Consider the following 26,290-nt stretch of genomic DNA (forward strand, 5'->3'; position numbering starts at 1 on the left):
TGTATCACTGGCAGAAAGAGAAGAAGGGAGTCTGGAGAGCTTTGGACGCAAAGACCAGACTTGGATCAGTTCCGAACTGCAGTTATTTCTAATCAGCTTTCATGGAACTCAGATTCTTAATAGATGGAGTGAAATTATTGGCCAGGGAGAGATATTGTGGATAAAATGAGATTTTTAGATGCAAAGTACCAAGCATGTAGCTTGCTCTAGAATGTGTCCCTTCCCTCTCTATAGCTTGTGGTTAAAAGTTGCCAGCTGGGGCTGCTTATTAGTCAGGTCACAAGGAAGTTTGGAAGGTCCCTTTCTCTGCAGGATAATTCAGGATTAATAATATAGGATCTGATGTGCTGTGTCTTCTGGATAGGCTGTGGATACTGTATCACTGTCACTGTCTTCCCGTTGTTCATCGATTTACTTGAGCGGGCACCAGTAAGGTCTCTATTCCTCTCAGATTCTCTATTCCTCTCTATTTCTCTCCTTACTCATCTTTCCCAACGAGTGGAGGCTCTTTCAGGGTCAGGGGAATAAGACCTATCGTTACTGTTTTTAGCATATCAAATACGCCACAGGTAGCTTGCCAGGCTCTGGCTGTGCAGGCGGGACACTCTCGGTAGCTTGGATACACTTATCCAAAAAAAAGTCTGCAATGAATTGGACAATTTCCATGATACTAAATGAACAAATCCTTCCAGAAATCTACAAAATAATGGAAAGTATTTAACTTCTATGCTTCACTGGTTCCATTATCATTTGTAAGTTACTAAAAATAATTCTATTGTGTCCAATTAAGCTCTTAAGTCACCATTGGTTTATCAAAAAAACTGCCGGATTTTTCAGGTTTATCATTTGGACTGTTAAAGCAAATTATTTACTTTACTACTTTGTACACTCTCAATTCTTTTACATTTAAAAGATCAGAGAACATCCCAAGAAGCTTGTGCGTGTGTGGTTTATAGCTATTCATATCTGGCACATTAAAACTAAGAATAAGCATTAAAGATGTAACGATTGAACTAAAATTAACAGGCAAATATTCAATATGTGTAATTCAAACGGATTTTAGAAGAAATCATTTTCCAAGACCAAAAAAAAGTGAGAAAATTGGCATTGCTCTTTTATAGTCCTTTAGTGTTTGGTTCAGGAGAACGCCGCTGGATTCTCATATTGTTTTGGTTGAAATATATGAAGGAATCCAACTGTAGGGAGAGATGGAGTTATAAACAAAAATCCTTTAAAATATTTTTTCTAATAATTGTGTATATCTTTGAAAGTACACAAAAACTCAACAAGTAGTTTCTATTTCAGGGGGTGGGGGTGGGTGGAGTTGGGTCACACCAGTGATGCTCAGGAAACTATCTGTGGTGTCAGGGTTTGAACCAAGATCATGGCTGCAGAGATTTGCACGGAGAGAGAGCATCTTAACTTTGGTCCTATCTCTCAGGTCCTTGAAGGTTAGATCCAACGTGGAATCTAAAAGTATTATCAGTGAACGACCTTTTGGTATTCTACAGCATTAAAATTCATCAGTCTCCTTGGGATGTGAAGGGACCCATTTACCAACAAATGATTCTGCAACCTTGTGAAATGTAGACAGACCAGTACATGGCTTCAACAGCCCACTGAGTCCATATTATACTTTGCTTGATTCTGGTATGTGGAAGAAATATGGGCTGCATCCCCCACCCTGCATTTTGCCATAGGACTATTAAAAAGATACATACAATCAAGATTGAATGCAATAGTTAGTTCTGTAGTTTCTTTAAGAACATTCATTAATGAAACTGGATTAAAAAATGTGAGTAGAAAAAAAAGGCCATACAGAGAAACAGATTTTGTAACAGAAATACACAGTGGTGCCCCTAATTGTGCCTTAGGTACCAAGTTTCACTGAAAAATACAAATCATGTCTCAGTAACATAAAAAATTCAACTAAGTAGCTCTGACTTCCTATATCCCCAAAAGTTCCTGAGTATTTTCAGATGTCTGTAGACCATATTTGAGAACCAAATGAATAACTATTTAGCTGCATCTTATCCTTATTGAGCATGATAACCTTTTCCATTCTTGCAGAAGTTGAAAAATCAATACGCCGAACCTCTCCTTATTAAAAAATTATCAAGCCCTCCAAAACTCACTTCAACAAAGCCTTCAACCTCTAAATATGAACATGCAATTGCTAGCACATGCTATTCATGAGTTGAGAAAAGAAAGCCTGAATTCTCTGAATCTGATTAGAGCTAAGTTCCCAGGAACCAGCATTAGCAATGGCTAAGGCTGGTGGGCTTGACTGGGGAAACTTCCCAGATACAAAGGGAGAGCTTCCTGGACCAGCTCTCAGAGACCTGGAGTCTCTTGGGAGCATCCTTTCAACCCTGTTATTACCAAAGCATCTTGGATGCTATTAGTTTGTTTCTTGTGATATTATATATTTTCTTTTCTTATTTTTGTTTTTTGGGCAACATCTGGCAGTGCTTGGGGGCTACTCCTTGTGCTGTGGTTAGGGTTCACTCTTGATGGTGGTTAAAGGGGCAAGGGCGTGAACCCAGACCTCGAGTCTGTGGTTTGCACTCAGCCCTTTGAGCCATCTCTTCAATCCCTACACTTCCTTCCTCTACTGTGGAATGTTGAAATAACCATTTCACAGATGGGTATACTTCATCATTAGTACATTTTGCATTGATTCTGTCTGCATTCTGAAAATAATTTTTACCTCCAGAATCTGTCCAGAGTCTTTCATATTGCACCCCGGATTGCAATATCCTATGTGGAAGCTAGTTCAATGCCCATTTTCAGATGAATGAATAAACAAATTGTTGGCACACCTTCTTACTATGGAATTATGATTCTGCTATAACAAGAAATGCAATCCTGATCAGGATATAGCATAGATAAATCAATGATCCCAGTATCCCTCTCACCACCCCACCCCATCCCCCACCACCCCACCGTGCCTCTGTGGCAGGGCATTCCCTTTTGTTCTCTCCTTTTGGGTGTTTCAGTTTGCAATAGAGGTATTGAGTGGCCTTCATGTTCAGTCTATAGTCTGCTTTTAGTTTGCATCTTTAGCATAGACAAATCAAGGCCCCAGATATGATCCCACTTACATGACACGTCCAGAATAGGCAAATCCAGAGACAAATACTAGTGGTTGCCAGGGGCTCAGGGGAGATGGGCGACATGGGGAGTGAATGCTAATCGGTGTGTGGTTTCTTTATGGGCCACGAAAATGCTCTGGTATTCGTGTGGTGCCATCTGCACAATTCTATGAATATACTAAAACCCAGTGAATCGCACAATTTAAGAGGGAGATTTGTATGGTATGTGCATTATATCTGAAAGAAAAACCCACACAAACCCTCAAAACCCCCAGTGTGTGTCTCCTAATCAAGTTTCTATGCTTGAATTAGATTTTTCTTACCACTCTCATTTCCAGGATCTAGAAAAGAAGTACTTTCTGTTGTACTGGCAGAGCAATGAATAAAGAGCTTAGATGAAAATATCCATCAAGGACATAAATCTGTTGCCTTCTCTAAAACCCCCACCCCACTGAGACAATTTTCCTGAGTGCAGAGGAAGACAAGGTACTTCCTGGTCCCTGGGAATATGCAGTCCCTGCCCGCCGGGAGCTCTGATTCCAATAGAGCAGGAAGACTCGAAGAACAAGCGCTGCCATTGTAGTCAGAGGGTGAAGGGGCATGAAGAAGGAAGAGAATTTCCAGGGGATGTGACCCCGGAGCAGTGAAACAGCGCTGGGGTCTCCTTTGGAAGGGGAGGTCAGCAGGAGTGAGGGGGAGCACTAGCTGGAGTAAGGGGGTGAAGGAGTAGCTGGTTATGCTACGCTGTGGGTTTCTTTCTCAAGGGGGTCAGCTCTGTGGGTGTTTGAGGAGGGGGGATCAGAACTGACATGTTTTCCAAGGATCATGGTGGCTGCCTGTGGAGTAAAGGGTAGATGGGCAGGTTGGATAGACAGACAGATAGCACACTCTTGTATAGCGATGTACAGATGGCACAGTCACAGATGGCAGACAGCACGATCCCCTGGGGGCAGCAGGCAGATGACATGTTCTGGTGTGGGCAACGGACAAATGGCACACTCTTCCACGGGCAGTGGACAGATGACATGCTCTTCTGTGGGCAGTGGACAGACAGAACAATGTCCCACGGGCAATGGACAGACAGCACAGTATTCTGTGGGCAATGGACAGAGGGCAGACTCTTCCTCGGGCAGTGGACAGACAGCACTCTCTTCCGTGGGCAATGGAGACACAGGACAATCTCCCGTGGACAATGTCCAGACAGCACCCTCACTCTTCAATGGGAAATGGGCAGACAAAAGGCTCTCTTGCGAACGAGGGTGAACTCCCAGTCAGGGGGCAGAGCTAGACTTCTCCAGGAAGCAGCCTCAGGTGGAGAGCGGGTGCATGTAAGCAGAGACCCTATAGGGAGGGCGGGGGGCTGTGTCCCCAGTAGTTGAGGGTGAGGGCGGCTCGGAAACCCTGCAGCACCAGTGGAGCATCACTGATTCTCTCCCTAAGGGGCTACTGCATCTTTTTCCTTTTTCTTTTGAATGTGTCTTGGAAATTGGCTGTGATTGCATCTCTCAGAACAGACAGGCGAGAACGGCTCCCTCAAAATAAGCGAAGGGAAAGCTGACACTCCAAGAAGGATCTAAAAACATGTTAAAAATCTCATTAAAAACAGCCACTCAAGCACACTTGACAATACTAGCCTGTCTGATTAGGTGCAGTATGAAAAGCTAGATACAAGCCCCACAGGTATAATAAACAGACAACATAAAAAACTCACGACTGTCTTCAAACTCTACAGCAGCAGCAGCAGCAGCAAGCGCACCCCCCCACTCCCCACCCCCCCTAAAAAAAAGCCTTAAAATTTAACTCTGCAAGTTTGGAGAATCCGAGAAGTCGAGAAGAAAGGCTTTGCATATATTAAATCACTTTGCTCCCAAAGGAATAATAAAAATCCTTCAAGTATGTACAACTTTTGGACACTTGCATTTTAGGTTAAGAGAAATACTATAAAATGCAGCACTGCTATACTTTTTCAAACATATATTGACAATGAGTTATTTTTCTAAAAAAAAGTAAAACGTCACCTCTTAGCATTCATATCCTTTCTACTTACCATACTGAAGGGCTTGTAGTGGAAACCAAAACAGAATAACTGAGTGGAAGAGGCCATTTAAACAATGAACCCAGAAAACCTGAGGGAAAACAAAAATCCATGAGAACCATTTGCGATAAACTAGCTCCGTGAACTCTGACCTTTCTTTTTATCTGTAAGCTAGATTCACAAAACGTGTTTCTGTCAGGGCCACCACTGTGAATTAATAGAACTGACAGACACTTTCTGCCTCTTAGACCTTCATGGGTCATTTATTTATTTTTATGTTTCTCAAATGTTTTTTCAGCTTCACTGAAATGTTTTCTACTTTGTAAAAAAAAGAAAGAAAACGAAAATTCAAAGTTTAAATTTCTGCCTGAGAAGGAAAAGAACATAGAAAGTAAAGGCAGATCCTGAAATTCTTAAAGCAGTCTCTTTGCATAATTTCAGAAGAACAGACATTCAAAAAGATTGCAACTTGTGAAATCTCCACTTTCGCTTTCTCCTATGTAATAAAACGGTAAACTTTCCATTCATAAGGATAGAATGCATTCTCTCCAATACACATATGCATTAATACTGAAAATAGCAGTTGCAACATTTAAACTGTATAATTCTTAAAGTAAAGCACTGTCCCTATGCCTGGTTTTATAAAACACTTTCAAATTTTTAACATCTTTCAACAGCAAACTTTATCCAATTATAACATCATTTAAGAGTTACTACTTTCTATGCCGGTTGTATTTTAAGAACAAGAGAGAAAGTATTTCTGGTACTTTCTTTGTAGCAAGGATGTGAAAGATTAACTTATAGAAAAACTGTTGAGAATTCTTACGGCCTTTTGAACAGTTGCAGCTTTTCCATTGAAAAGTCCTTCTTGCACATAAAACTTATGCTAAATAAAATTGGCATGTATTAATAGTTTTAAGCTGTTCAAACAACAGAAATTAAGTTGCCTGCCTCCCAAAATTTTCCACTGTGATCTCAATCTCCTTTGTTAAGTCAGCCACGCTGGATTGTATGATCCAATTTACGCTCCAATACATTACACATTTGAACTTGTGTTACTCATTAACCTTTGTCTCTTCTCCTTACTATGTCATTACCACACATTTTTATTTGACAGAAAGCACAGGTGGGTGCAAGAAAAATTAGTTCTACTTTTCCATTTTCCTGACCGATACTTATTGTCACATGCTAATCCTTTAACCCCTTTTGTGACCTCAGAACCTCCGACCCTTTTTACCATAACAAACATAATCATCATCATTCAGGGCAACAATGATTCCACACTGGGGACCAGCAGCAACTGCTGTGTATACAAGTATGCATTTTGTAGCCATTTGTCCTGGAATTTTAAAACACTTATACGGGATTGATTCAAAGAATTTTCTCTGACATCGTTAAAAAAATCCATAAACCCTATAAAAAAAATGGCTGGCAGCCTAAGTGTAGGGAAATGTTGAAACAGAAAGAGAGGAAGTTTAATCGATTAAGGTTGATCTGATTATGCTTCTAAATGCACAAGCGCTGTGGATGATGAAACACTTTGACAAAATGAAAGAATATCAAAGAATACAAGGAACGATGCTGCCACATTAAAACCATGTGTGGCCTTTTCCTCGCCCACGAAACTCTCCTGTTTTGCTTTGTTCGACGAAGTGTGAAAGGCGGTGACATTCTAGGAACAACCTGGGTAATCCCGCGGGCGTCAATTTACATTTATCAGCAACAGTCCCAGGGCCAAGACCGTGGATCTAAAGTTAACTCAGGGGAGAATACTGAAGCCTGATCTCGGAGAGCCGGGGACCTGGAGCTGAGGTTGACTCGCAGGCCCGGCCAGTGAGAATTACTGTGAGTGCTCCAGTCTGTCGGCTGCGGGGTTTCTAATTTTCAGTTCACTTGTTCAGGGAAACAAGACACACATGGGCCCCTTCCCATGGCTTAAAAATTCCCACCGCAGGTAATGAACACTGTTACACAGCTCGTTTGTAGAATGGAATACAAAGTGCATCTTATAAATATATTTTTAAAAAGCTAGCTGGAAGATACAGTAAAAAAGAAATGCCTAGTGTTAATATACCTCAATACTAACAGTTTTAATGACTAACAGCCTGGCACTGTCATTGACACTGTGAACTGAGAGGCAATGAAACACCTCTGACTTGTAATTTTCTTGGCGTCCTGAGCATGAACGTCACTTGAGAGCGTTATTAAGAATTAATCAATATTAAAGATATCCTACATTCATAGTCCCCAATGCAAAATACTGAATTTGTATCTATTAGTAACAAGTTACAAATATGCACTATAAGAGAAGATTTTTATGAAGGTGATCAGTTGCTTTTTATTAAAGTCTAAAAATGGCATCTTTAAAATTTCCCCCTTTTAGATGGAATAGAAACCAAATGACTAACAAATAATGGTGAAGAGTACTGAGAATATTTAGACTTTTATTTATAGAAAACAAATATTTAATATAGTTATAATATTTAAATCCCTCTCGGAGAGCCTGGCAAGCTACTGAGAGTATCCTGCCCACACGGCAGAACCTGGCAAGCTACCCATGGTGTATTTGATATGCCAAAAACAGTGACAACAAGTCTCACAATGGAGATGTTACTGGTGACCACTAGAGCAAATCGATGAACAATGGGACAACAGCGCTATAATATTTAATAGATCATATACTGTATATAATTGAATATGTTACCATTTATAGTAATATTTAAATTAAGCAAATATTTAGAATATTTAGACTTTCAGGAAAACACACTAAAATATGCAGAACACAAGATATTTTGATTGCTGAAATAAATAATACCCATGGATCACTACAGAGGCAAGAGTCCATGGTATGTCATACAGGAGATAAAATCCTACATTGGGGCCAGAGCAATAGTACAGCAGATAGGGCACTTGTCTCTCATGTAGCAGACCTGGGTTCGATCCCTGGCACCCCATATGGTGCTGAGCCCCACCAGGAGTGGTCCTGGAGTGAAGGGCTAGGAGTAAGCCTTGAGCATCGATGGGTGTGCCGCCACCCCCCAATAAAAAAGTAGAATATTTTTCCTTGTATTATATTTTACAGTTTAGAAATACTGAGTATTATGACTAAGAGGATTAATTCCCAGAGACTGTAAACTTAGCCCCTAATGCAAACAATGTAGTTTCATGAGGAGAAAGTCATTTGACGAAATATAAAATTAGCAAAGAATAGTGTAGACACCCTACACTATTCTGCCCCACACTCCCACCATCACCCACCACTTGACACACGTGAAGGCAGTTGCTGTCATGAATGACAGCATGTCCTATGAGGAGAGAGCATTTGTCACAGCCATACAAAGACAGAAAGTCAAGGGCCAACACTCATGCCGTCTGTCAGATCCAGGCGAAGGCTGCCTAGCAAACCGTAGTGAAGTTTTTCTTTTATTCTATATTTTAATTTTTAAAAATGTAAACAAAACGAAACAAACCCATCAGACTCCTGCTTGTGTTAAACCTGACGGAATGCCAGTTTGACTGTCCTTGTAGGCATCTGGAGTACAAGGCTTGGCTTAGGAAGAGCAGGTGCCCCAAGTGATGAGAAGAGCAAGTCCCACTCCCTCAGCGAGTGTGCGGGCACCGTGTCTTACCTTGGTGTTGAAGTCCAGGGCATTCTGAGAGGTCTTGTACAGTTCAGGATACTTCAGCATATTCTCCTTTCTGCATGATCTCTCAAATATTCCGAGAGTTAAGGGGGGCATTGCTGTGAACATCTAGAGCACACAGACTGGTTATTGCCCCAAACAGCCAGCAGCAGGGCAAACATTCTCACAAAGGATTCAATAAATGGGTGTAACCCAACGTTCCAAACTTACCACATTATAAAGACCTATACACCATCGTTCAAAGAGTATCTGTCCGGAAAAGCCATTCACAAAGGCAAACCAGATCTAGGAGGAAAAACAGACCAAAGCCACCTCTGTTAGAACAGAATGAGCAGGAACGGAGCTTGGCTGCATATTCAACCGTGCACAATGGCAGCACTATCATTTTATTTTCAAGGCTGTCTAGACAACAGCACTCCTTGGCTTTACTTTTAAGGGAGCTGAAGACTTTCATAAGGTTGTGGTTATTTAAATCAGAATTTGTCGAATCAAAGAACTCTACCAGGAGGTAATCACTGATTTCGAAAGGCTAAATATACCCTTGTTTTCTAAAAGGCACTTTAGGAAATATATTTGATACCATTCACTTTTTAGAGCTTGAATTCCCCTAAAATGTCTAATCATTAAGTATCATTATTGTTTCATTACATATGAACGCTGATTTGAAAAAATGATGTAAATTCCTTTAACAATGCCATCACTATTGATTTTCTTCAGTGTTAGCTGTTTTTATAGAATTTATATACATTCACAAATTCACCTTATCAGAAAACACCTACTGCACATTGTGCATTATTTTGTTTTCCTTTGTTTTATAATAACATTTTCTCAAGCTGTCACAGAGCCTATAAGATGGAGTTGACGGAGGTATAGCCTCTACAGTACATCTATGGCAATTTTTGAATATTTACTTTGCTTCCAATTTCTGTTATTATGTATAATTGGGAACTAATATTTGTGTACAGACACAAATACACTGCCATCCTTAGGATAGCTGCATTTTTGGGGAGCATAAAAAAGTTTTTTTGAGGTATGATTGATATATAAAGAAAACAGACTTACTATACACAACATGGTAATTTTATACAAATGTTTACATACAAAATACTATCAGTAGTATTTTGTAATAATCAATAAACCCATGACCTCCAACACCTTCTTCTGAGTACACCTTCTCCTTTTATGATGAAATCTTAGAAACAGAATGAATGGATCCTGTTCATGATAACTGTAGCCATAAGGATGTAAAATTTGAATTTAAATATTAAAATATTTCAGTTTAAATTTTTGCTTTGATGAAAGTGAAACTAAATAGTCTTCTATCTTTAAGAACTCTCTTAAAAACAGAAACCTTAATTTTGAATTAAAAAATTAAACGGTCATCTAGGGAAACTTTAGACATTTAAGAAAATGAAAAATAAAGGGAGTATGAATAGATAATACCGACATTTAAAAAAAGTTAGACTAAAGTATACTTAGAAATCAAGTTGATTTGGATGAGTAAGAAGTCTGGTCCTGCAGGATGAGATTACAAACACACAATAACAAACCAAATAATAATAACAACAAAACCTGTTAGCAGAAAGTCTTGACAGGCTGGCTGGTCAAGTGAATTTTGAATCGGAGTTGTCCCTGCTTGGCTACACTTCACGTTTCATTAAACTTCATTATGGAAGCATGAATTGCTACAAATTTACCATTTATCAATATGGACCTAGGCTGGCCTCCCTACCCACAGTTTCTGTACCCACATTGATGGTTTCCCTTTTTATATTGGGAAGGAATGGTTGAACATATATAAAAACCAATGTCTGCTTCATGAGATGGAAAAGAAAACAAAGTAGCAAAAGCACATGAAAAATAAGTCCAAATTGTGTTAGGGTGGAACACACATTAGCAAGAACAATAACAGCAACAATAGAAATTGGAGTCAAATCTGAAATTCTTGTGTGCTTCGCTAAATATATTTACAGAAAACTATTTCAACATTTGCTGGAGTTAAGGAGCCAAATCATTCATTTGTGTAAGCAAAGTTTAAAAGAATGTAGGCATGTTCATGTGAAATGGAGCTTATTCCTTGGGGTGTGCTGCTGAATTCAAATTTTATTTTTTTCCAAAAGCACAAGTTGACATAAGCTGACAAGGCAGTTTAAAGCCCCTCACAATGTTCCTACATCGGGTCTTTCTGAGATGTAGATTATGTAAATACATATTTGTGATACTCTGGGTGACGTTAATGTAGTCCAGAAGTTGACAATGGTGTTACATACTAAGAAACTGTTTTAGATGTCTTCAGGTGTGAAGGATTTTTCAAATAAACTTTCAGGCGTGGTCCTAATGCTTATGAAGATGTGATTCAATCTTTATTGGATCAAAGTATACTGAAACTACTTGCATGCATACAGTGTTGCATATGTGGTTTATCTCAGAGGTTACAATTATAAATACATTTGCAACCATCAATACTGTATTACGGGAGGAAGTGCTAATCAATTTGTGTGTATGTGTGCATTTGATAGTGATCTCTGAGTTTAGTAATTCAGCTTCAGCGCTGATTCAAAAGCTACTGTGTGCCTCTATTTATAGAGGAATTTTCAAATCTGAAATAATTTTGAAATTAGCATGCTTATGTCTTGTTTATTTTAAGATGCATGCATTTCTTTCTGACAGAAATAAAGACAATTTAAAAATGGAAAGCTATCAACACAGTTTTAATATTTTATTTTTTCCTGGTGAAAGGTACATGGACCTGTTTTTAGATATCTTCTTCCTGGATTTAGAAGATGAGTCTAATTAAAAAACAAACAAACAGAATATCCCAAAGGAAAAATGAGTTAGATAATAATGAAAACTTCCATTATAGCATACTTTCCCTTTGCATGAACATTTTGGCATTGAAGTCCATATTTTAAAGGGGGAAAGGTCTTTAACAGGGATAATTCCTATCAGGAGAGTGACTGCACTTTAAGTCTGAGATTTGTAATTTAAAGAGACATTAGAAACACATCCGTACCAAAAAAAAAAAAAACATAAATTACTATAAACACATGAAACTCCTTCCTTTGACAAACAAAACCAAGGATTCGGAAAGAAAACACCAAAAGATCCTCTGGGGGAGTAACTAGATGACTTACACTCACAGGAAATCAATATCTCTGTACAATGTGCTGGGAACGGCTCACCTCACTGACTGAATCAAAACTTCTGAAAGTTAGAAACATGACATCGTTTGGGGATTTTATCCTAAAACTGGGATGTGACCAATCATTTCAAAGAAAAGGTCTGATTTTACTACATAGGAGTCAGAGAACTCAGAGAGTGAGAGTGAGGGAGAGAGAGAAAAAAAAAAGGGTTTCTTTAGAAAGGGCAAATAATTTCAATGAACACCTACAGTGATTGCTGGGCATAAGTATGCAAGAGCCTCCGCATGTAAATGCTAAGTAAATGCTTTATATCACCACCTGCCAAATCTGTATTTATTTGCTTGGCAGTGATTTAAGGCAATGGAATAGCTAGCTAGTGACATTCCTGGCAATACAGCATTGGGAAAAACAGTTTCTGCAGATAATCTATAAAACCCCTAGTGTTCCAGACTAGTTCTTTCTTTGCAAAGAAAACTTCAGACCTGCCTCTCCTGGTATTATTTTCGAACTTCCAAGTCCTCACAGAGGCGTGGCAGTTAAAGCTCCACAGACATTTTCCTGATGGAGCATTTCTGCATATTAAACAGTAGCTTACAAATCGTCAATGAGTCTCTGCTCCCACGCTTGATCAGCACAAAAAAACTGAAAGGGGAGATTGAAGACTGGCAGTTGTCCTCACTAGAGACATTCAATGATGTGTTTTTCTGTCTATTCATTCACAGTATTGACATGAGCCATTAACATCTGCAGAACTTGTTTTAGCTGGCAAAAGTTGGGTATCTGGGAATTGATTTAAAAGGTCAATTCGTTTCCAAGAGAGTTAAATTATATTCAAAATACATTTCCATAAAGTGCTAAAAGAAAAATAACTTAAAAATGAGATTTCCAGTCAAGTTTCGAACTGACTTCCTTTTCAACATGTAAAGAATTTGATCAAGTTAAATATCTCATGAAGAGTCAAATTTAGGGCTGATAGCCATCAACTGCCTAATTCTGGATGTGCAACAAAGCAAGCAGATTTAGCTTTTTGTGTGAGTTTAATATATTTTATTTTCCCCAGTAGATTGTAAATTTTGTCCACTTTATTGTTGATTGCCAGATCATCTAGATTTTAAAAAGTGGCAAAGTTGAGTGCTCTTATTTCTTTGAACAAAATTCAAGTTTGTAAGCAGATTTACGGCTAATAGCACAAATCTGTCTTCAAAAGTATATGCAAATAAACTGGCAATGCTTAGATTGTTTTGATTATGATTGTAGATATCTTGGAGTGAGGAGAAATATACTTAATAAAGCTAGAATTATAAAAGAAAATAAAGGGGAGTGTGAATCCAAATGATGAAGAAAAGCATTAAAGAAAATTATAAGTTCTTTTAGAAGAACGTTTTGTTTCAAAAAACATTCCTTGCCAAATTCTGCCCTAATGAACAATAAAGTAAGTTCATAGATTTTCATGGATTATCTTATTTATGTTTCCAAGTGTTTGATTATTTTACCTAATGGGTTGTGACCAAATTATAGATTTTTAGTGGCCAATAAGTGAAACTGCCTCCACACTTCAAAACCCTTTTAATATTACTAGCCTGACTCGTAATAAGAACTGTGCTTGGTCAACATTTTAATAAGGAAACATACATTCTGAGAGAGGCACGGAGAGCAGCTGAAACAGCCTTACGGCATTTCAGTCACTAACGTGAGAATTGGGAAAATGTGAGCAGACTGATTTCTCTTTTGTTCCGAGTTACTTCACTGGTGGGAAGTGCAGATACTGTCTCCACATAGCAAATGGTTAGGTTGTGTCTCCTCTGAAAGACAGGGAAACGGGCAGCAGAGTAGCAGGTATTGCAGCACCAACAGACCACGGAGAGGGTGCCCACGCAGATGAATGAGGCATGATGGCTCCGTTGACAAGAGTAGAAGACACAGGGTTTTCTTATAAGCTACGGAGAGCTCCTGTCCTCTGCAAGCTGTCAGAGGCATGAGAAACTGCTAACATGCAAAGTAACATGAATGACAAATAGAGCTTCTGATGATAATGAAGTCTGCTTCTAGAAAAAAAGGTAACTTATTTATCACATCCTAATGAACCCTTCGGTTCAGTTATCCACATGTGCTGTGCTGTCTAGTATGGTGACCAAAGGCCACAAGTGGCTCTGGGGTACTTGAAATGTGATGAGCGAGGATGGACATAAACTACAAAAACACACCAGATTTGGAAGACTTTTGTGTATCAGTTACAAGGCATAAAATATTCCATTCATATTTTATTTTATTTTATTTTGCTTTTTGGGTCACACCTGGCGATGCACAGGAATTACTCCTGGCTCTGCACTCAGGAATTACTCCTGGCGGTGCTCAGGGAACCATATGGGATGCTGGGAATTGAACCCAGATTGGCCACGTGCAAGGCAAACGTCCTATGCACTGTGCTATCACTCCAGCCCCTCTATTCATTTTTTAATAATAATCACACTTTAAAATAGTAATACCAGGGCAGAAGAGATAGTACTAGCAGGTAAGCTGATCTGGTTTAGATCCTGGTGCCCTATATGGTTCCCTGAGTCCTCCATTCCTGACCTTAGGAAAGAGCCAGGAATAAGCCCTAAGTACCAGCAGTGAACCCCAAAACCAAATAAATAATTAAATGAATAAATAAACAAAAATAATAATTTTGAATATATTGAGTTAAATAAAATCTTACTTTAAAATCAATTTGGACATTGCCTACTTAAAAAAAAAAACAAAAAACCAGTTGTGATGCTGGAATTAAAACCCAAGACCCTACACATGCAAGGCTTGCAATCTTCCCTGAGTGAAACCCAGATACACTTTGGGATTTTATTTTTCACTTGCATTTGGTGGTTTTTGAAAAGTTCACACTGCACATGTGGTTTGCATTGTGTTTCAGTGGTAAGACCCCAGAGGACAGGAGCCATGCTTGGTATACTTGGGAGCTGCTGAACTGTGTCTTGGGGCTGCATCTGGGTAGCGCTTTAAAAATGGAGAGCAAAATGCCACTGTAAATACATATTCTTAACCTGGGTTAAGCCCTTTTAAAAACTTCTGTATTTGGAGCCGGAGTGATAGTACAGCAGGTAGGGCGTTCACCTTGCATGTGGCCAAACCTGGGTTCGATTCCCGGCATCCCATATGGTCCCTTAAGCACCACCAGGATTAATTCCCGAGGGCAGAGCCAGGAGTAACCCCCGTGCATTGCTGGGTGTGACCCACAAAAACAAAAAAAACCCAACCAAGCAACCAAATAAACAACAACAACAACAAAAACACTTCTGTATTTGATATAGGACTTGAGCAATAGCACAGCGAGTAGGGCATTTGCCTTGCACGTGGCTGACCCGGGTTCGATTCCTCTGACCCTCTCGGAGAGCCTGGCAAGCTACCAAGAGTATCCCACCCAAATGGCATAGCCTGGCAAGCTACCCATGGTGTATTCGATATGCCAGAAACAGTAACAAGTCTCACAACAGAGACGTTACGGGTGCCCGCTCGAGCAATTTGATAAACAATGGGATGACAGTGCTATTTGATATTAGAGTAGACACATAGAAATTACAGACATTCTCTGCAATCCAGACAAAGAAACAATGTATTCTAGAAAACTTTAGTTAAATTCCTCATTCCCTGAGTGCTGTTACCTACCAAACTCAGAAACAAAAATATTTTTGAATTGCAAGTGTCTTTGTGCATAAGTTTGAAGCCTAATAAGAATAATAGGATGACTCACACAGCAATCCTTCGAAAATCACTAGGAAGTGTATATTTTCTGATTTCAACTGCTCTCTTCAAATTTTTATCATTCTCTTTTCCCCCCTTTTTTCTGGGGGTGGTCGCGGGAGTTGGTCAGGCCAAGTGGTGCTATTCAGGTTCTATTCATGGCTCAGTGCTCAGCAGATGCCTCTGGTGGTGCATGGAGCCCAAATGAGGGGCTTGGTCTCAGGCAAGGCATGGGTCCCACTGGCACTCTCCCCAGCCCTTCCTTTGCTTTTTCAGAAAGACTATCTACATGGATATGTCTAGTGCATTACTTACTCTAATGCCTTTGAGATTTTTGATAAAAATATTACATAGTACAGCTTTTTTTAAAAACAAACTATTACTTCATTAGTAATTCTAATTTAACATTTTTTCTTCTTTTCTTTTTATTGAATCACTTTAGATCCTTAGAAAGCTGTTCATGACTGGATTTCAGACATATAGTATTCCAACATCCATTCCTCCAGCAGTGTACATTTCCCAGCACCAGTGACCCCAGTTCTTGCCCAGAGTGATCATTCCCAGCTATAACTGTTATACACACACTCACACACACACATACACACACACACACACACACACACACTTGTGGTTAGATCCAACCATTGACCAGTCCTTCTAACCCCTGTTTTCCCTGGGCATGGATATTAGTCTTTTACTATATATATATATATATATATATATATATATATATATATACCATAAGTGAATGCACTCATTCTATATCTGTCCCTCTCTTTTGGACTCATTTCACTCAGCATAATACTCTTCATGTCGATCCAATTATAGGCATAATTTTACTTTTCTTACCTGAGCAAGATAACATTTTTAACAAGAATGTAAACACTAATAATTCCCCATGCTTGATAAACCTTTTGTTGTAGCACATTTAAAAGTTATTTAAAGAAAGGGCAGATGAGCGATTAATAAAAAAAATGAGAAAATGATGATGAAGTATTTAAATACACACACATAGATGCATATATGTATAAAGTAAAATTTTAGACTTGGTCTGACAGTACCTCAATAATATAGAGGACAATATTCTTGTAGAAACAATACAAAATGCACTTGGAGACTCTGTTATAGTTCCAGGCGCCATGAACCATCAATAAATTCTTCAGATACTTGAACTAAAATAAGAGCAGAAGACAAAATTAGTATTTTCTTCTTCGTGTTAGCAGACACAAATTATTTTTATAGAAGTGCTGCTGACCTGGGCTATGGAGTAATCGGAGGAGTTGGCTGCCTGAAGGCCTTCATTGCCGCTTATACCGACCCCGACGTGGGCAGTCTGGATCATGCTGACATCATTTGCTCCATCGCCAATTGCAAGTGTTATGACTTTGACTTGTTTCTTAACCATCTCAACCACTTCAGATTTTTGAAGAGGGGAAACCCTTGAATTAGAACAAATAAACAATGACTTATGTTTCCTGAAGAAAGGAAAATACCAACATCATTGTCTCGAACGACAGAAGAAGTGAAAGATTCAAATGGGTAGCTGTATGAGAGACCCATTATGGCAAGTCTTAGGTTGCCAATATTGGGTTATCCATTAACCTGATCATTACTTTAAGGGAAAATAAAATTGAGTCTTAGTCTTCCAGGTGTCAGTCAGATAGAAAGTATAATGCTTTGATAAGCACTAGAGTACCAAGATGCTTGTTTTAATTTGTTAAGCAACATTTGAGTTCCAACATCCTATTACTTCCTAGTAAGAGCAGAATTTCTCATACAGTGCTTAAAGAGAAAGAAAGGTAAACAGTGACCTAGCTTTGCAAACTATTAAGAAAAAAATTAAATACTAAGAAACAACTAACAGAATTTCTAGATCATAATATCTTCATCATATTAACAGGCTCAGGACACATCTTCTCAGCTCTGTTTGCCTCTCCACCCTTCCAGATGATATTAATATCTGGCTGACAACATCAGACTTATTCGGATTGGGAAGTAGATACCCTCGCTTCTGTCTAGGTTCCAGCAGCTTCCATATCCGACCTCCGTCATATTGATGGGTTCAGGCCATGTTTCCTGAAGCACATGTCAGCAGTTGTGGTTGTGCTACGTATCTGCACTGTAGCACTGTCCTCCCATTGTTCATTGATTTGCTTGAGTGGGCACCAGTAACGTTTCCATTGTGAGATGTGTTGTTACTTTTTTTGACATATCAAATACGCCAAGGGGAGCTTGTCAGGCTCTGTTGTGCAGGTGGGATACTCTTGGTAGCTTCCTGGGCTCTCCAAGAGGGACGAAGGAATCAAACCAGGGTCGGCTGCATGTAAGGCAAATGCCCTACCCACTGTGCTATAGTTCCAGTCCACTCAGCAAATTTCACACTACACACAGTTGTATTTCCTGTCATTAGGCAAAAATAAAAAGCTCCCAGCCTAATACTTCAGAGTCTTCAGAGTCTTCCAGGGGGTTTATCACCACAAAAACTACTCTCAGCACAGAAGAAACACTGGAAAACCAATGGGGAAGCATGTAGACCATCAAGTTCAGTGAGTGAAAACCAAAACAAAGAAGGCTCAACCAATGCCAACTAGCACTATAAATCCCCCGGAGAATCACATTAGTGACACTGTGGTAAGGATATTTACTGAGCTCAAAGAAACTATGGCACACGGAGTCAGTAATACACAGAGTCAGCACAAGAAACGATAAATACTGAAATGGCGGAAATTATAAGCAGAAATGACAGAAATGAACAATATTGCATGTGATATTCAAAAGCTCATTAGAGGAAAGATATCAGGGTGGGGGAGGGTTCGGAGAAGAAGATGGGAAGTGGTGATGGGTGAACAGGGGTCAGGGCTTCAGTTATACCGGTGATGTGGGAGAATGGCATCTCATATATCCAAAAACACAGACTCAATCGCACAGAAAACACGAAATCTAAGCTGCAACCACTGGAACTTTGTAGTGTGCCTGTCATAGGTGACAGTCAAGGATGGGGTGAGGGTTGAGGGTGAGAATGGAAAATGGGAATATGGGAACCCTGGTAGAGGGAAGTTGACACTGGTGGTGGGATTGGTGTTCAAATATATGCCTAAGACTCAACTATCAGTAACTTTGTAAATCACAGTTCTTTAATTAAAAAAAAATTTTTTTTAAAGAGGGAGCATAATAACAGCCACTGAAGAAAACAGATAAGCTTCAAGATGAGCTGGAGTAGACCTCTAGAAAACTATGGAAGATGGAGAAAAGTCTGAAGAAATGAACAGCACAACTAGAGATCTACAGGCTGAGCTCAAGAGAACAATAATCAGAGTCCTCGAAGGTGAATTTGATGAAGAACCAATAGCTAAAGAAATCATAGTTAAGAATTTCCCAGAGTTGAGGAATACAGCAACCAAAGACAAGAGGCCCGAAAGAGTGAAGACAGACTCTACTAGGAAAACTTGAAGACAGCGTACTCAGACAAAAACATAGACAGAGACAGAATACCGAAAGCAGCAAGATCAAAAAAGGAACTTGCATACAAAGGAAAGCTTATAAGACTCACAGGATATTTATCAAATGAGAACTGACAGGCCAGGAGAGTATAGAGGGACAAAGTACAAAACCTCAATGAAATGAACACTTCACCAAGAATACTCGATCCAGCTAGATGATTACTCAGGTGGGAAGCATGATACAGAGCTTCAGTTTAGATAACTCACAGCCTTGAAGCTAGTTTTGCAAGATGTATTAAAGGAGCTTCCTTAAAGGACAGGACAAACTTCCCAGAATGTAGCACTGAGTGTTATACTCACTCATGGCATTTATGGCTGCCCCCTACTAGAGAAGAAAGGTATGTTTACTTCTAGCTTGCTAAGGGATTTTATACATTTTCAATAATGAATTAACTTCTCATTATAGTTCTATGCCTGATCACTTTTTAGCATACATAGAGGATTTTATTGCAATCTTTTACATATTAATGCAGTTCCTTAAGCAGTATCTAAAATATTTTCTAATATAAACCCAGTATTCCCTTTCATAGGATAAGAAAGTTTGTACTTTTATACTTTGTATTATTCAGATTATCCCCTTTTAGTTTTCTTAATTCTTGTTATGCTTAATAAAATTTACATTTGGAGGATATAGCTATTTCATGTAAATTCTAAAATATTTTAGCGTGAAATTTAAAAAAAACGTATTAATGACAGGGAAGACATGATAATTACCACAAAGAGATCTAAGAATAAAATAAGATCTAATGCAACATACTTTAGATGGCAGAGCTGAAAACTTATTTATGTCAATGAATTGGCATTATATCATACTAAGTGATTTGAATTTCTTTACCTGGGTCAAAATCATCACTATAGTAATCAATCATCCTAAATCAACTTTTATTGATTTATTTTCTAATAGTTCCATTTGTCATTCAAGTTTTGTTGGAACAAGCAACATGAAACAAATTTGTCATGTGACTGCCGGGGGCGGGGGCAGATTTGGAGGTGGGAGGAAACCTTGGCATATGGATGGAAGGAAGGTGGAGGGACTGGTGTTGGAACACTGCATACTTGAAATAATTCTATAATTACCAACTTTGTAAATTATGGTGGCTTACTAAAATGAATTAAAAAGAAATGCCCCATCAGCAGTCTGGTGTTGGGTGTGGTATTAAATGACATATGCACGAAACCACCATTAGTAGTATTGTAAATCACAGTACCTCAATAACGAATTTTTTTAAATTAAAAAAAGAAAAAACCCAGACAACTAACATCAATTAGTTATACCAACATTAGAAGCCAGGAAAATGAATCAGAGCTAAGTTCTTTGTCGAGATAAAGCAGAAAGGACCAAATAAATATTTGCTGAAAATCTGGGAAATGATTGATTATTTTCTTTGAATGTGAGTATCATTACGTAGAAAGATGTGACGCTAATGTACAGTTGCACATCTTCCTGATGACTATTCCTTAGGGAACATCCCCGGCAGTGGCAATGCTCTACACCGTCCTGCTGGTGCCCAGCAATGGCCAATGCTCAGCAGAGCCCTACTTCTGCCTTTCAGTTAGGCCAGCTCGTGTTCTTTGAAGCTTGAGAGTCTTATGGCGATTCATTAAAAAAAGAAAATAAAAAAAGAAGAGAATCACTGCCTGAGGCTGTGAGTGGCTTACAGAGTAAGCCAGTCTCCCCATCTTTGTATCACTAGTGCTGATCCGGAATAGGTACTCAATAAATAGCTGCTCTACGAAAGAATTATTTCTAATTCTTTGGATTTCCTTTCAGAGCTTGGCAATAGTACAAAATAACTCAACTGTGCGTACGGCCAGGGAACTGAATGGATGCGTATCAGGCCATTAATGGGCTGTTTCACCACAAGTTCCCACTTTTCGTCGAAGCAATTTTCAGTCCTATTACTTATTTAATCTTTCTTAAACAGGCTTAATATAAATTGTGAACCTGCTAGATCAATGTTTTAAACCTGGACCACAGCTGATATTTAGGAAATGTCAGAGAAGAATGCTCACCAAAAAATGATTGAGAAAGCAAATGGGAAAAGGGCATGAAAAGACAGAAGCATTGAAAAACATTGATCGAATTCCCTTCACAAGTGAATAGGCTAATAATCCAAATGCACTGTGAAGTCACACCATGGAATCAATGAAGCATGAAACAGTATATATGTTTTCCCATAAGCTAATCATGTAATAAAGGAGAGATCTGTACTCAGTGAGTTAATACGAATGATTTAAAGAAGCAGCAGAAAAGAGCTGAACTTTCTTTCTCTATGGCTATTCCCACTCTTTCTCGGCTTGATGCTGTTACTTTCAACACCCCAAAATTAAAACTAGCTGAGGATTTTCATCAATTCTGGCTGTGGCTAATGCAGGTGTTAAAAACAGAGTATGAATCTCGTTGGCAAGAACAAAGCTGGCTTTAAAGAAAAAAAATGAAAAAGAAAAAGATGGTGTTGCAGTGAGAGACAGCTAACTGCTACTAGCAAGGGCATTTGCCTGCATGATCACCAAAAGGCAGACAACTCGCGTAGAGAACAGCCCAAACAGCAGAAGGCCTTGCATCTGATGAGTCTGAAAGGCCAAACGGCTGCTGGAAAAGAGATGTCGGCTTTCAAACGGGGATATGTAAAAAAGTAAAACGCACCAGAAAATTCAGAATCCTTAACCGTGATGAATGTAGGATAAATAACCGTACTCTGCACAGGAATTTATTTCAAATTCTGCTTATTTCTGTGGCAGGAACATCACTCATGAAGACCAACCCATGGCTTGTTTCATTAGATTAGAACATTATGATTGCCTTGACTCAAGTTAACTGTTATTTACCTACTTACAATATATACATATATATTTACATAATACATATCCACATATCCACACATATATGTGTATATGTATATATATATATATTCTTTCAAAAAGCCGACCAGAATGGCTTTTTGGAATATATGTATTCCAAATATAAACGTATATCTTGTTTCCCTCATGACCTTTTGGATTGGATTGTTATTTTGATTCATAGCATGTCTAAAAGGTGACAACTTTGATGAGAACAATACGACCAAATGGATTAGGGAGTACAGATCAACTGGTTAGCGATTGCCATTAAGAACCAAGTCAACTCGTGGAAGTAAAAATGCACCAAATGTCTTTTGGGTGTGCTGCCTGGGAAGATGTCCCGAGGCTGTTACCTAGCATGACTGAGAGGGCTCCTGGCACTGGGACTAACCTGGGACCCCGGGTAGTTACACTAAAGTCAGTCAGAATACTTTCATAGTGCCCATCAACAAAATTGTTTCTTGGGGCTGGAGCAATAGCACAGCGGGTAGGGCATTTGCCTTGCACCCAGCCGACCTGGGTTCGATTCCCAGCATCCCATATAGTCCCCTGAGCACCACCAGGGGTGACTCCTGAGTGCAGAGCCAGGAGTAACCCCTGTGCATCGCCCGCTGTGACCCAAAAAGAAAAAAAATTGTTTCTTGCTACAAGAGGATTGTAGAAAAACAAAATTATGTGACATTAAATATGTGTAGCATAAAGTTTTCTGATATAATTGCCATGCCTAATAATTCAGAGAAAGTAGAAATTAACTGGGCTGCAGAAGGCTTCTTAGATGAGTTAGAATTAAGAAAAAAGGAGACAGTATGTATTTCATCTCTTTAGCTTCAGACTAAAAATTCTCCAGAATATATTCCTTTCTATTCTTTGATTTCTATCTCATCAAAGTTCACTTATTTCACTCATTATAAGTTTATTTACTTTATGCTTCTATATTTGTAAAATTTCCATCACAGTCTAGAAGTACCTTAACCTGCAAGTGATTCTTCCAAATATTTATCAAGAACTACACACCTATGAAGGAATACACCTAAAACTCAAATTTTACAGATGCCAACAATAATCTAATGTATAATTCAGAAACACAAAAAGATATATATTTATATATATAGACAATTACTACCCAGGGTTCTACATTAGGACTTTAATTTATTCACTGTTCTTTTCCACTATTGCCCTTTATTCTTTGGGAGAAAACAGACTCCCTCTGGAAAAATCCTATATATTTAGCATGTGCTGTAAAGGTCCGAATTTCTTCCCCTGGCTCCACAAACAGAGGGTGGTCCTTTTCGATACACGCTAGCAGTTGCCGCCTGCAATATGCTTTTCAGATATTATTTTGGCTGTAGTTTCTGCACATGTTACTCATTATTTTCCTTATTTGCTATGTAGTAATTCTCACTGCCCTGCGAACATTAGATCAGGGTACTAAATTTTTACCATTTAAGCCAGAAAGTATATGGGGTGGCCCATCTTATATGAGCCTCATTTTGTACTCTTTTAATAGGATTAGTTAAATGAATCACCTTTGAATGGAATATGGATAAAGAATATGTGTGCATGTATATATATAAACACATCATAAAGAATAATTTAAGAGACATTTTATAGGTAGCCAACAGGAGTACAATAATTTCTCTCCCTGTATTGTATTCTTAGGTTAACAAGCAAAAAATAAAAAAAAAATAAATCCCTCATCTACATGCTAAAAATCATGCTGAAGATTATCTCAAAAACATGATATAAATGTAAAAGTGATCACAAAATTGACTTTGTAAGATGTGATTATGGAGGGAAGCATAAAATAATAGTTTTTCTTAATTAATCTGAAGTAATTTATATAAGATCCTTTATTTACAAAGCCCCTGATTTACTGAGTTTGAAGGCTCCTACTAGTGACTATTTTATTTTATTTTTTAAAAAATAGTCATAATTGATTTTTTAAACTCAATCACTGTTAGACAAACCCTTACAAAGCTGTTCTTGGTTGGGTTTCAGTCATACTGTGTTCCAACACCCATCCCTCCACCAGTGCACATTTCCCAGCACCAGTGTAGTGACTATTTTAGAAATCAGAATCATTAGAAGAGGAATGTGCTGATCCGTTGTACTTTCTTTTGCAGTAAATTTCCTAAGATTTCCCCTTGTAAATATCAAGCTATTAATCATGAAGCCATAGTTGGTTGACTAATAAAGAAACTACAGAAAGTAAAATTAACAGAAAAATTTAGGGGTTCTTACTTAACTCTTCTTTGACTTAAGGTCTGTTCGGTTCAATTATAAAGTTTTGAGCTGAGAAGAAATCAAAATATGACAAAATAATTTGTGACATGCACCACAATTGCATAAATACTATAAAACTTTGAGAAACTCACCATCAATTTATTACTGGAATGAAAATAGCTGCCCATCACGCAAATCTTAAAAATGATACTTAGCACGTGGGGCATAATGAAACATTGAGCCACTTGCAGGTAAGAGAACTGGGCTATTCAAATGACTGATGAGTGGGTGTTTTTCTAGCCTCCAAAAGCAACAGCTGCTGATATACTGTGCCGTCAAAGGCATCCAGGGGACCTTACAGTGCAGGGATTGAGTGCATAGAAATAGCTTACACACAGCCATTCACAGACAAAAAAAGAAAAAGCGACTGACAAAACACTTCTTTTTTCTGTGCATTTTAAGTTTTTTTTTTCTTTTTGGGTCATACCTGGCAATGCACAGGGGTTACCTCCTGGTTTTACACTCAGGAATTACTCCTGGCAGTGCTCATCCATATGGGATGCTGGGAATCAAACCCGGGTCGGCCGGATGCAAGGCAAACGCCTTACCCGCTGTGCTATTGCTCCAGCCCCCTTCTGTGCATTTTAGACATGAAACTTTTCTTCTGTAAAATTAATTTTGTTGCAAGTAATTTAGCCTGATTTCAGTTTCTATAGTTCACATAATATTTTAAATAGTGGCAAATCAAATGGGTATTTGAATCTTCAGCTATGCACTTCACCTATGTCTGCCTACAAAGGTATCCCAAATGGTCTATCTGGAAAACAGATAAATATACCAACAAAGACCCTGAATGAAAGCTCTCAGTAGAACTCTTTATTGTAGCAGTCACATCATAGCACACTATCCATAATGTTATTTACTGTTTATTTAAAATAAACTCACACTCATGGATGGTCTAGTCAATCTAGAAACTAGCTCTATAGTCTGCACACAGAATATATAAAAGTGGCAATGAAACTTGAATAAGTTTAAGTTCTAAGAAAGAAATTCATTCATACTAAGATTAAATTCATACTCATTTTTGACTCTTTGACATTGGGGGCTAAACTGTTTAATCTGTCCTACATCTAGAGTAGAGAGGTCCTATGGAACAGACATGGGAGTCTCCAGGCTATTCCATGCAGGTAAAAAATATGAGGTGGAAGCCAGGGGTGTGGTTCAGTGGAAGAGTGCATATTTCTCACATGCCTCCTACGAGCCTCCTATATGTCTTGCAGAGATTAGATCCCTTAGTTTTGCCAAACAGTTATTAGGTGGCAAGGAAACATACTAATGCTTCAAGAGAAAGAGGGCATGTTCCAGATGAATTTGGAGCCAGATGTCAGAGGGCCTTTATATGTCTTGATCTAAAGGTGTGAACACCACAGCTAAACAACAAGAAATGTTAAAAACTTTCATTTGGGCGCTGGAGGGATAGTACAACAGGTGGAGTATTTGCCTTGCACATGGCCGATTCAGGTTTGATCCTAAGCACCCCATGTGGTACCCACAAGCCCTGCTATGAGTGATCCCTGAGCACAGAGCCAGGAGAATGCCCTGAGAAATGCGCAGGATGTGACTAAACCGTCCCCTCCCTCTGCAAAAAAACCCCAGATAACAATAAACCCAACACTTTAAATTTGGGCTGATGAGATAGCTCAGCGACATGAACACATGCCTTGAGAACGTGATTTCTGATGCCATAGGGAAACCCAGCATCACTGGGGTATCCATAGCAGTCCCTAGCAAGCCCAAGCATAGAACAATCAGGCTTGTTCTAGCAGCCCCATGACTCCCCAGAAATTTTTAGGAGAACCCCCCAAACCAAACTTTTTAAAAAAATTTTATTGAATCACCGTGAGATAGTTACAAGCTTTCATGTTTGGGTTACAATCACGCAATGATCAAATACCCATCCCTACACCAGTGCACATTCCCCACCACCAATATCCCCTGTATACCCTCCCTTTCCCACTCTCCCCCTCTTCCATGGCAGACAATATTCCCCATACTCTCTCTCTACTTTGGGGCATTA

General features: G+C 38.8%; 1 protein-coding gene across 2 annotated transcripts in view; it reads right to left on the minus strand.

Annotated features, from left to right (window-relative positions):
• Positions 1-26,290, minus strand: part of ATP8A1 (ATPase phospholipid transporting 8A1) — a 243,383-nt gene that overhangs the window by 41,750 nt on the left and 175,343 nt on the right. For both annotated transcript variants that reach the window (XM_055140932.1, XM_055140930.1), the window contains exons 26-30: positions 16,905-17,088; positions 16,711-16,821; positions 8,985-9,059; positions 8,760-8,882; positions 5,143-5,221 (exon numbers count right to left, since the gene is read on the minus strand). In XM_055140932.1, coding sequence (XP_054996907.1) covers positions 5,143-5,221; positions 8,760-8,882; positions 8,985-9,059; positions 16,711-16,821; positions 16,905-17,088 — 572 coding nt within the window. The remainder of the gene's footprint in view (positions 1-5,142; positions 5,222-8,759; positions 8,883-8,984; positions 9,060-16,710; positions 16,822-16,904; positions 17,089-26,290) is intronic.

The sequence above is a fragment of the Sorex araneus genome, chromosome 5 (assembly GCF_027595985.1).
Source record: "Sorex araneus isolate mSorAra2 chromosome 5, mSorAra2.pri, whole genome shotgun sequence".
Lineage (NCBI taxonomy): Eukaryota > Metazoa > Chordata > Mammalia > Eulipotyphla > Soricidae > Sorex > Sorex araneus.